Below are 13,429 nucleotides of genomic sequence, written 5' to 3' on the forward strand. Positions count from 1 at the left end.
TTCATCCCAATTTGAGTGTTTGTCTCTTATCACTACTCTCATTTTTCTTTCTTGCAAAAAGTCTTCCATCCATTTAAGCAGTTTGCCTTGTATTCCTCCTTCAGTTTCTAATTTCTTAAGTAACTTCTTATGTGGTACTTTGTCAAAAGCTTTTTTTAGGTCTAGAAATGCACAATCAGCCCATCCATCTCTTTCTTGTATTATATCTATTAGCCTTGAATAGAAACATATTAAATTGGTGACGCATGATCGTCCTTGTCTGAATCCAAACTGCCTTGGATTTAGTACATTGTTTTTTTTTCTAAATACTTTACCCATCTACTTTTGATAATTCTTTCACAGATTTTTGCTATTGTACTTGTTAGAGAGACTGGTCTATAGTTTGTAGGGTCTTCTTTATTTCCTCCTTTGTATATAAGTACTATATTTGCTCTTTTCCAATCTTTTGGAACTTTTCCTTCTTTCAAGGAACTGTTTATTATGCTTTGTATTTTGTCTGCCAGTTCATTTCTGCATTCTTTAAAGATCCAGTTTGCTATTTCATCTGGTCCATGCGATTTTCTGACATCAAGATTACTCAAGTGTTTCATTATTTTGTTCTTTGTTACTTCTATTTCTTTCATAGGATGGACTTCCTCTTCCCATTCGATCTCTCCAAGTTGTATGCTCTCCCTTGTAAACACAGATTTAAAATGCTTGCTCATAATTTCTGCCATTTCTATTTTCTCTGTGTATTCAACTCCTTGTCGTAATTTCTCTAATTCTTGTTTGTTTTTCAGTTTGTTGTTTACAAATCTGTAAAATAGTTTTGGTTGATCTTCACATTTTTCTATGACATCTTTTTCATATTTTCTCTTTTCGTCTCTGCACACTTATACATATTCATTTCTATAACTAGTATATATTTTCCATTTTTCAGGTCTTTTGTCTCTCTTCCATTTGGTCCAAGCTTTATCCCTTTTGTCTTTTAACTCCTTACAACTTTTGTTGTACCAGCACTTTACATATTCTTTTTCTTGTTTTTGTCTTGGGACATACTTTTCCACTCCTTTTTTATGAATTTTTTTCAAAATATTACATTTCTCTTCTACTGTTGTATCTTCTTTGTGTATTCTTTTCCAGTTTTCATTTTGAAAGAATTCTCTTATTTTATCAAAATTTGTTTTTTCATACATCAATCTTACTTTTCTATTTTGTTCATTTCTTTTCATGTATTTTTCCTCATTTAGTTCTAGTTCTATCAATATGTGGTCACTTTTACTTATTGGTGCCTGGTATTCTATCTTTTCCACTATTTCAGGTTCTGATGTGATTATTAGGTCCAGTCTCGATGGTTCTTCTTTATTTCTATACCTAGTGTTCTCTTGAATCCATTGTGTCATTGTGTGGTCAATAATCATCTCAAGTAGAACATTTCCCCATGAGTCTTCTCCACCCTTTACTGTCATCTCTTCCCAGCAGACTTCTTTGCAATTAAAGTTGCCCATCATAACTATTCTTCCTCCATCTTCCATTATCTTGTTTAATGTTATTCTTGTGTCTTCTAACATACTTTTATGTTCACTCTCTTCCCACAAGGCTGTTTTTGGGGGCACGTAGTTTATTACAAACTTTCTGCTCTTCTTATCTCTGTCTTCTACTTCTATCATAATCATCTCTATTCTTTCCATATGTGACACTCTTCACGTTTATATCCTTCTTAGTCAGGAACATAACTCCACCCCCTTGTTTTATCTCTCTGTTTCTAATCCAATAATTATATGCATTGTGTCCTATGCTGTTGGGTGGTAGTGGACCTTTTAATTTTGTCTCTACAATTCCCATTATGTCAGATTCTTTTTCCTTCAGACACTCATTCAGTTCATTCAGTCCTGTTATTAATCCATCTATATTTGTGTAGGACACTCTTAACTTTGTTATTTCCATTGTATTTCCTGTTTCTTTTTTGTTTCTCTCTGTTATGGTCCATTTCCTCACTTTCATATTCACTACTCTCCAGTAGAATTCTTCTTTTTCTGACTCCGTTCTGTTCTCGTTTTTTTCTTAAGCTTCTTGCCTTTTCATTTTTTCTTCCTCTCTTTCCTCTTTATTCATTTCTCTTTTTATCCATATCTTTTTATGTTGTTCACTTGCTGCTAGCTTCCCTGTTTTTGCTAAGATATTCTCTGCTGTTGTTTGTGACCTGAATTTAATCTTAATTTGTCTGGTCTTATCTGTACTATATATTCCGAGCCTAAACATCTCTTCAATTTGTTTCATGATTTCAGGTTCATTTTCCTGAACTAATTCTAGTAAAAATTTTCCTCTTTAATTCTTGTGGTTCTATTTTGGTTAAATTTCTCTTCCATTCCTAATATAATTATACATTTACTTTTGTCTGCTAAGTCTCTTACTATATTCTCCTTCTGTCTCATCACTTTAATAACCGAGTCTTCAGTTTGTTCTTTCATTTGTTGCTTAATTATGTCAGTAAATGCAACTTTACTGTTTTCTTGGATTTTTTTCCAGCCCTGTGCTTCCTTTGCTATGGCCTCTTTATTGTCTTCATTATTCCTCTTTAATTCCTCATTTTCTTCTTTAACTTCTTTTAACTGTCTTTTTAGTTCTTCTATTTCTAAAGTTAAGTTTTTGTTCGCCTTCTCTAGTTCTTCAAATCTTTCAACTCTCTGCGCGATCTTGGCTACGTTACCGAACCTATTTTCCCAATGCTCGGTCATTTTATCAAGTTTTTCCTATAGTCTTGCTAATAGGGGGAGGTTGGTATCCCCCCCACCCTCTTTAAATCCCTGTGTGTGTGTGTGCGTGTGTGTGTGTGTGTGTGTGCGCACATGCACACATATATATACATACACAAAAGGATTCTTCCCCTTATGATTCTCCTTCCTTGTTCACTTATGAATAATTGGAGAATTCAAGGAGAAATCCCTTTAGACCAAGTCAATTTATCACCCAATCACAACCACTTTCCACTTGCACCTATTTCTCACCCTCTCCCTTCCCTGTTTGAGATGTTTCCCTTTTACTCAAGGGCCCCTTCACCCCAAACTTCGTCTTGAATGAGCTTCATTATTTTTTCTTCAAGCTTGTTCCATAAAATGACACATCTATGTGAAAAGATGTGCTTCCTAAAACTTTTGTATTTTACTATTCTTGTATCTTTTTTTGTTATGGTGACCACACCACTGCTTCATATTACAGCATGGGGCAAATTTGGCTTTCAATTCTTCTCTTCATGCCCTCATTCATGAAATGAAGCTCCACTTGTATGGCATGTTCATTAGCAATTTGTAATTCTTTCCCATTGTTCTCTAAACAAGATTTTCCAGAGATAGATCACCTCTGAGAATTCCTTACTACCTCTCCTCCTTTCCCTTCATGATGAATTAATTTCAAATTCTATAACTTTTCAATGGTATCTTTGCTTTGGACTATTTCCAAGATTTGGACTATTTCTCTGCAATGATTTTCATAAACCCTATCTTGGTTTTCCTGTAACATACAATCCTTTTCACTTTTCACCCTCTTCATGAAAAGCCTTGTGGTACTCCATTAATCACTTCTCTTCAATCCAATAACACATTTTCATTGTTTTTGTATGTTCTATCTATAAACCAAAGGCCTCTTAACCCATCCACAACTTGTTTCCCACTCATCTTGGCTCCTCAGAGAAGGAGGGCCATCCCCATCTCCTGCCCACTGCCCAGGTCAGATGCAATGCAGCAAGACAAAGTGCACCTACAGCAGGGCCACTTCATTTACATGATGATCCTCCCTCCTTGTCCCTGCATGCCACAAATATAGAAGATGGGGACAAATCCTTTCAGGCTGCATCAAAATATCACCCATACACATCCATTCTCCACTCACATCTATTCCCTACCTTCTCCCTTCCCTGTTCAACAGATATTTCCCTCTTGCTCAAAAACCCTTTCACATAATCCACCCATCTCATTTTAAGTCATCCCCTAAAGTTCACTCTATCCACCTCTACTTTCCACTCTGTTAATCTTTCTTAAGCCATTCTTTCCACAAGCCCAAACCATTCCAATAATCTTTCATCTGCCCTATCTGCCAGCTCTCATTCTACACCAAATCCTCTCCTTCTCATTTCTTACACTACCCATCCTTGTCACCCCCCCCCCCATACTTCTTGGACACTTCATCTTAAACACATTTAAACTTCTTTCTGACTCTCTTGAATTCCAAGTCTTCCCCCCATACAGTGTCATCAGCACAATCACCCATTCATATAATCTTCTCTTTGCATCTTCAATCCTTGTCACCCCCCCCCCCCATACTTCTTGGACACTTCATCTTAAACACATTTAAACTTCTTTCTGACTCTCTTGAATTCCAAGTCTTCCCCCCATACAGTATCATCAGCACAATCACCCATTCATATAATCTTCTCTTTGCATCCATTTCCGGATACCTATTTATCATGACACTTCAATCCCCAAAACATTTACTCGCTTTACGCATTTGCTGTCCTCCACCCAGCTTGGGTCAGATGCAATACAGCAAGACAACACATCCACAGCAGGTCCAGCCACTTCATTTAAACAGCAATCCTCCTTCCTCATCCCCTCATGAGAAAATAAGGAGGACAAGGAGTAATCTCTTCAGGCTATATCAATTTATTTTCCATTCACAACCCATGCAGACCTATCTCATCTGTTCTCCCTTCCCTGCTCAACCTCATCCATCTATCACATTCTTGGTCTTCACCTCAAACTCACTCTTTCCACCTCTGCCTTCCATGAGTCCAAACCATCCCAGTATTATTCCACCAACCCAATCTGTCAGCTTGCCTCATTTCTTATTGTATCCATCCTTGTCACACCTGTCATATTTCTCCAACACTTCACCTCAAACATTCAAATTTCTCCTTTCTGTCTCCCTTATGTTCCAAATTCTTGCCCCTTCTTACAATATTTTATTTATTCCCCCCATCTATCACCAGATACCTATTTCTCATAACACTTAATTCCCTAAACATTTATGTGCTTCCCTTACTCTACACTTTACCTCCACCCCCCCCCCATTCCTCAATCTCTTGTTACACTTGACCCTAAATGCTCTAAACTATCTACTTACTCAACTATTCATCTTTAAGACTTACCTCCAGCTTACTGCTGCCCTCACCCCTTGTACATCTTATCATTCTGCTTTTACCTACATTCAACTTCCTCCTATTGTATACTTTCCCAAATTCCATCACCCTGCCTTAGATAATTTTTTGACCAGGTCACAAGCAGTGTCATTAACAACTGACTCTCCTCCCATTAACCTCCATTCTCTTCTACTCGTCACCTTTTCTTCTACCTCCCATACCACCCATATTGTACATACTGAACAGAAATGAAGACATAACACAACACAACACTGGCACATCTCCACTTTTACCTCAAACTACTCACTTCCATTTCCAACCTTAACACAAGTTATACATACATATACCAATGGCTTTTTCCCCCTTACAAGAGAGGTAGTCAAAAAAAAGAAGGCATAAAATCCACTCCCACCCATTTCATCCCCACACACTCTACTCCCATTCACCCACCTCCCTCTTATCTTGGCTCCTCATGGATGACGGGTCATCCCTGCATCTCGCCCACTGCCCTGGGTCAGAGGCAATGTAACAAGACACAGCACATCTACAGCAAGGCTGCTTCATTTATTCAGTGACCCCCCCCCCTCTGTCCCCTCATGCAGAAAAAGATGAGAAGTCCCTTTGGGCTGTGTCAAAAATATCATTTAAACATACCCCCTCACCCCCTATCCCCCATCCACTCCCTTCCATACATCTTAACACCCATATACAACCATTCTCCACTCACCCCTATCTTCTGTCTTTTCCCTTCCTTCCTCAACAGACATTCTTCTCTTTCTCAATGGCCCTTTTACCCTACCCATCTCATCCTTGATTGCCCCCTCATGTTCACTCCTTCCACCTCTGCCTTCCACAACTCTTTTACTAATCTTTCTTCACTCATTCTTTCCATGTGTCCAAACCATCACAGTACTCTTTCATCAAACCTATTTCCCAACTCTCCTTCCACAAATTAAACTAATGTAAAAGCTTTTCCCTGTCCTTAACAGCTTTCCCCCTATCCCATATCCCTGCAATTCCTCCTACAGTACCTTCCTGTTTACCCTTCATTAAGTCCATAAAAAATAAACAAATATATAATTAAAAATCAATACATCCTTACCTTTGGCCAAAACCTACACAAATCTGCCTTACTAAAAAAAATTTGATCAACACACCCCTACTTTTCCTAAACCCACACAGATTGATATGTAAATACAACTATGTAAATATAACTATGTAAACATAACTATGTAAATATAACTATGTAAATATAACTATGTAAATATAACTGTGTTAATACAAAAACACAAAAAACAAATCTCATACACACACCATATACACACTTCATTTGTACTCCGTAGAAGACAAAAATTCTTAATTGTACAACGAAAGGAGGCCTGGTTTGTACTGAATGGGAGGGGGAGCAATTGTGGTTGTCCATAATGAATTCTCTGCAGTGCTAGTTTGAGAAAATGCAGGAAACTAACAATAATTTTGAATCGAAAGTTGACTCGATAGCAAAAACATCTAGGGGCACCATGCCAAAGTACAATCTAAATGAACCAATTGAAACACCAGCGAAACACCATATATATAATGAAGAATCATTTTCAGGCTTCAGTAAGTACAAGAGAAGAAATTTGAGTCAAATCTTAGATATGGAAAAGGAAAGGAGTAATAATAGAAAATGGTGGAAGAATGAATTCATGGAACTAAGGAAAGAAATTGTAGAATTAATGGATATTCAGTCTAAAAAGAACAAACTTAGAACTAAGAACCGAACTCAAGGTAATGAAAAATTATATAAGAGGTTAAGCGTGAAAATTAAAAGATGAAAATTAATGACACTACCAATAGTGAAACTTAGAAGAAAAAAAAAGTAAATAGCAAAATACAAGAAATGACTGAAAGTATTGAAGAAAATTTAGGTGACGAAAGTATGCAAAAGATTAAGAAATGGAAAATGGAGAAAAAGAAGAAATTGCCTTTAGAGAAATAGTCCAACAAACAGATGCAGGAAAATGCGAAAGATACAATCATTCAAAGAGCCAACACTACAACAAGATATGGATAAAAAGAGAAATGAGTGTTGAGGAATTAGAAAAAGAGAAGACACTAAAAGATGAAGCTAAGGAAAAAAACTTGAAGAGAATGGAGACCAAAAGCAAGGAATTCTATGGGAGGGTAATCGACATAAGGCTGACAAAATGGTACATCAGCATGGCCAAAACAAAAGCAGAAAAAAAGATGGGAAAAAAAAATTAAAAATGGCCTATACTAACATTGGCAGATTAATTTCAGGACTGAATGAACTAAATGATTACCTATTATATGAAAAATGAGACATAGTGGCAATTATTGGATTAAAAACAAATGAGAAACAAGGAGGTGGAATCATGTTCTTGGCCAAGAAAAACTTGAATGTGACAAAGATTACTGTGGGTAAGAACACTGGAAATGATCATGATAAGTCGAAGACAAGGACATGAAAAGTACAAAGTTTGTGATGATTTATGTGCTCCCAAAAACGAGCTCTTGGAAAGAGAATGAACATTCAAAAATGTTAGAAGATATAAGGCATTCATTAAACAAGATACTACAGGGCAGAGGTAACCTGGTAATTATGGGGGATTTTAACTTCAAAGAAATTTTATGAGAGGAAATGACAGTGAAGGGCAGAGAGGATCTGTTGGGTAATGTATTACTGGATTTGACCATGGAATATACAATAACACAATAGGTCAATAATGCCTTTTTCTTTTTGGCTACCCCCCTTGTAAGGGGGAAGAAGCCTTGGTATATGTATGTATGTATGTATGTATGTATACAATAGGTCAATGAAAACACCAGATACAGAAGTAATGAAGAATCGTCAAGACTGGATTTAATATTTACAACAGAACCTGAAATTGTGGATAAAATTGAATACAAGACACCATTTGGAAAGAGTGACCATGGAGATTGAACTAAAAGAAGAAATATATATGGAGAGAAATGAAAGGTACAGAAAAGATTGATGTTCAACTAAACAGACTTTGGAAAACTAGAGAATTTATTTCAAAATACAAATTGGGAAAGAGAAGAGACAAAATTGGAAGAGAAATAGGTAATCTTGATGGATATCTATAATGAAACAAGAGAGGGTGTACATTAAATGCTGGTTCAATAAAAGATGCAGCGAGGCAAAAGACAGAAGAGACAAAGCTTAGAAAAGATGGAGAAAAAAAAAAAAAAAAATGAGTATGTAAAAGTGCAGAGAGAGGAAAAAAGGAACTAAGAAAAAGGCATAGAAAATTGCAAAGAGCAACCCAAACTATTCTATAGATACGTAAATGGTAAACTTAAAAATAAACAGGAAAAACTATACCAAGGAAATATAGAATAAACATATCTAGAAATAGCCAAAGTCATGAATAATAACTTCAAATTGGTTTTCACTAGAAAGTACAGTATTAGGGCGAAGGAAACAAAGTGCGATCTCCCCCCATGAGGGAAATAACAATAACACAAAAAGAAATAATGGAGCAATTAACAAACCTTGATATTAGGAAATCACATGGTCTGGACGGAATTTCAAATTTGATACTAAAAGAATGCAAAGAAGAACTAATGGACAAAATATATAACATAAGTTGCTCACTTAAATATGGAAAAATACCAAAAGACTGGAAAAATGCTAACATTGTACCAATATATAAAGAAGGAAACAAGGAAGAATCAACTAATTATAGACCGGTCTCACTAACAAGCACTGTAGGCAAAATTTGTGAGAATTGATGGGTAAAACACCTGGAAGAAAATGATATAATAAACCCAAGATAATTTGAGTTTAAACAGGAAAGATCATGCACCACAAATTTAATTTGTTTTTACTCAAGACTATAAGACTACAAGAAAGGGATGGATGGGCTGATTGTGCTTTCTTGGACTTACAAAAAGCCTTCAACAAGGTACCACACAAAAAATTATTTAAAAAAAATCAGAAAACATAGGAGGGATACAAGGCAACCTACTAAACTGGATGGAAGATTTCCTGAATGGTAGAAAGATGAGAGTAGTACTCAGAGAAAAATATTCAGGTTGGAAGGAGGTGATTAGTGGAGTTCCACAAGGATCAGTATTGGCTCCAATAATGTTCATTATTTATATGAATGACATGGATGATGATGTGGAATGTTACATGAGCTTCTTTGCAGACGATGCTAAATTGTTGAGGAAAGTAAAAACCAAAACTGGCTGCAAATCACTACATGGAGATCTGAACAAGGTTTGGAAATGGAGTCAAAAATGGAAAGTTGACTTCAACATGAAGAAGTTTAGCATAATGGAGTTCGGAAAAAGTAGAATGTCAGGACAATATAAAATTGGAACTAAGGAGGTAAAGAAAGTGGGATCTGAAAAAGATCTGGGAGTAATTATCTCAAATGACTTGTCCTCTGATAAACAAACAAAATTGTTGGAGAATCCTATAACTTGCTAAGATCAATAAAAGTGGCATTTACCTATTTGGATGAAGAAAATATTTTAAAAAATACGAGGTCTGCTAAAAAAAATATGTGGACTGACGTCATAGAGCAAACTTTATGTACTTTATTTAGAAGTTACAGATCTGGGTCCCCTTCAAAGTACTCTCCTCCCCAATGCATGCACTTATCCCAAACAGTCCTGGTACACTTCTTTTGTAATGTCCTTCAGCTCCTTCTTCGCATTTGCCTTAATCTCAGGAACTGTCTCAAATCTTCTTCCTTTCAGGGGTCTTTTGAGTTTGAGGAGCATGGTCAGGTGAGTAGGGGGGGGTGGGGAAGAACAGTGATCAAGTATTTGGCCAAAAACTCTGAGGGTTGAGGGCTGAATGGGCTGGAGCGTTGTCGTTATGGAAAAACCAGTCGCCACTCCTCCACGTTTCTGGCCTTTTGCAATGGATGGCGTCCAACAGACGTCTGGTTCACTGTGGAGCCTTTGGGGAGGCACTCATGGTGCCCTTAGCATTGAAGAAAACTGTCAGTATCACCTTGACCTTGGATCGAACTTGGCGAGCTTTTTTGGGGTCTGGGGGATGTTTCATTCATCCACTGGGATGATTGGACCTTCGTTTCAATGTCAAATCCATAAACCCACGATTCATCACCTGTTATGATCCTGGACAAGAAGTTTTCATCTTCTGAACAATCAAGTAGTTCCCGATGAACCTGGATGCGATGGGCTTTTTGTTCATCCGTCATCAGGCGTGGCACAAATTTCGCAGCAACACAATGCATCCACAATCTTTTTATCAAAATCTCGTAACAAGATCCAACTGATATCCCACACTCTTCAGCAAGCTTCCTGACAGTCAGACATCGATTTGCCCGCACCAGAGTGTTGATTTTGTCAATGTACTGTCAACCATCCTTAAAATGCTCATACCACTTGAAACATGCCATACACTTCATAGCAACATCGCTGTAAGCCATGTTAAGCATAGCAAAAGTTTTAGTTGCAGATTTTCCAAGTTTAAAACAAAATTTCACAGCAAGTCGTTGCTCCTTCATGTCATTCATCCTGAAATCCGCCAAACGAAAAAATCGCACTCAGGATATGGCATAATCAGCTGATCTGTGTGAACCTAGCGACACCAAGCGGATTCCCCTGGAATCAACTGGAGCCGCGCAATTCAAACAGTCCTTGTATTTTTTTAAACAGACCTTGTATTAGTCACACTAATAAGACCTAGACTGGAATATGCAGCGATATTATGATCACCCAGTACCAAAAAGAATACAAAGAAAATTGAAAGAATCCCGAGAGCAACCACAAAAATGGCTCCAACATTTACAAAGTTGTCATATGAAGAGAGACTGACTAAATTGGAGTTACCGACTTTGGCGCAAAGAAGAGAGAGGGGCGACCTACTGACCACCTATAGAATCATGACGGGCACGGAAATATTCAATAGAGAGGACTTGTTAAATTGGAACAAGAGAAACATAAGAGAACACTTAAAGAAACTAAAAAAAAAAAGATACAGAAGAGATCTGAAGAACAGTTTTCCACACAGAGTGGTGGACACTTGGAACAAACTAGACAAAAGAATAGTGTGTGCAAAAACTATACACAAACTTAAGAGCAAACTAGACACTGTGAGATACAAAGGCGGGACACCACAAGCGTAGCTCCCCTTCCCATAAGATACAACTAGGTAAATACTTGCATACATGCATGCAGACACACGCGCATGTGCTCTCACATGTGCATACACAAACATATGTTCATAAAGTATAAAGATAATGACAATAACTAAACTTACACTTTCATAGAAAACAAGTGCATGCCCTTTCTCCCTGTCAATGATAGTGTTGGATACTTCTCCAAAGCGCCTGAACTGTTCATATAATGTCTGATCTGGGATGTTCTCAGAGATGCAATCCAGCCAAACACAACGTGTTGGCATAGACTTGCCAAACCCCAATTTTATTCTGTTTGCACCCAAATGTTCACCATCCATTTTTCGCATTGCTTTAACAACACTCCTGATATCCGAGTACTGACAAAAGGCAAATGTTGAGGCTCCCTGTTTCTTGATATCAATTTCCTGAAAGTATTAAAATACATATGTAGACATATTCACAAACAATATCTGAGCAATTTTGACTTCAGATCTACTACAAAAGTTCTAGCTAAGTCATATATACATGAAAAAACAGTAAATTTTTACATACAATGATATCGCCAAATTGCTCAAAGTGCTTCTTTAGGTCAACTGTAGTTATGTCCTTCTCCAAGTTGCCAATGAATAGAGTTCGAGTAGCCTTTGGGTGAAATTCATCAAATTCTGCATCATATGAACGATATTCACTCTCATCCAATTCTAGCCCTTCATGTGGTACCACCTGTTTTGGTAAAAAAAAAAAAAAAAAAAATTAAATTACATTAAATCAATATCATCAGTTAGCAATAAACTCTTTACCACCTAGTTTCGCAGAGTGGGGAAGGAGGATTATAAACTAGGATGAGATATAAGACACAGAGAAGGGAGGTGGGGGAGATGATGAAAGAGGAAGACTAGGTGGATGGGATGATGAAATAGAGGGACTTATGGAAGGGATTGGGAGAAGAGAGGAAGGTGGGTCGAAAAGTAGAGGGAAGAAGAGGGAGGAGAGACGGACAGAAAGAGGAAGATGAATCATAAAAGATATGAAGGAAAGGGGAGGGGAGAGAGTAGGGGAGGGAGGAGGGAAGAAACAAAGTGTACATGGATGAGGTGGTACAGAAGGTATATGCAAGAGTGATGGGCAGAGGACTGGATATGGTTAGTGAGGGTGGACACAAGTGAAAGGTAAGGCAGTTGTTTGCTGATGACTTGTGGCTGGGTTAGAGGAGGTAGTTCACTAAGGAGCAAGTGATAGAGTTCAGGAAGGTGTGTGATAGGATAAGATTAATGTGTGTAAAAGTAAGGTGACAAGATGTACAAGGGGTGAGGGTGGCAATGAGTTGGAGGAAAGTCTTAAGAAAGAAAGGCAAGGGGAAAATTATAGTTTTTCAAGTATTTACCTTTACACATAGCAGGGAATGCAGTGGGGGGAGGGGGTTAAACTGTATCAAGAAGGAAGCAAGTTAACATCTTTTGGAAATGAAAAATGTCATGAGAAATAGGCATCTATGGATGGACACAAGATAGACATGATGAAGTGGTGATTGTGCCCATAACACTGTATGGTACAGAGACTTGGAATGTAACAGACAGAAAAAATCAATTTAAATGTGTTTGAGAAGTATGGTGGAGGTTACATGGACGGAGTGAGAAATGAGGAGAGGAAGAAAGTGGGGTTGGAAAGGAAGCTGGCAGATAGGGTTAATCAAAGAACAGTGGGATAGGATGGTCATATGAAAAGAACAAGAGAAGACAGACTAGCATAAAGTGTGCAAAACAGAGGTAAATGGAGTGAATTTCAGGGGATTACTGAGAATGGGATGGATGGAGGGTATAAAAGGGTCCTTGGATAAAAGAGTAATGTCTGTTGAGCAGGGAAGGGGAAGGGCAAGAGATAGGTGTGTGTGGAAAATGGTTGTAAATGGATAACAACTTGAGATGACCAGAAGTGGCTTCTCTTCATTTTCTCTATTTACTTGTGAGGGGACATGGAGAGAGGGTAACAATGTAAATGATAAAATAGTATTGACAGAACAGTTTTGACTGTTGGCCCCTGCTGTGTGGGTGCTTTGTCTTGCTGCACTGTTTCTGACCCAGGCAGTGGTCAGGAAACAGGAATGGTCCTTCATCCACAGGAGCCATGAGATTTTCTTAGAAAGGGAAACAAATTGGTATCGGATGGGTGGAGGGTAAGTGCATACCTT

General features: G+C 37.6%; 1 protein-coding gene across 8 annotated transcripts in view; it reads right to left on the bottom strand.

Annotated features, from left to right (window-relative positions):
- Window positions 1-13,429, bottom strand: part of LOC143033424 (uncharacterized) — a 344,834-nt gene that overhangs the window by 64,688 nt on the left and 266,717 nt on the right. For 7 of the 8 annotated variants that reach the window (XM_076198847.1, XM_076198845.1, XM_076198850.1 and 4 more), the window contains 2 exons: window positions 11,794-11,964; window positions 11,382-11,666 (listed from right to left, as the gene is read on the bottom strand). In XM_076198847.1, the coding sequence (XP_076054962.1) occupies window positions 11,382-11,666; window positions 11,794-11,964 (456 nt within the window). The remainder of the gene's footprint in view (window positions 1-11,381; window positions 11,667-11,793; window positions 11,965-13,429) is intronic. The other variant, XM_076198849.1, reaches the window with a different exon arrangement.

The sequence above is a fragment of the Oratosquilla oratoria genome, chromosome 15 (assembly GCF_046742065.1).
Source record: "Oratosquilla oratoria isolate Oo_2021 chromosome 15, ASM4674206v1, whole genome shotgun sequence".
Lineage (NCBI taxonomy): Eukaryota > Metazoa > Arthropoda > Malacostraca > Stomatopoda > Squillidae > Oratosquilla > Oratosquilla oratoria.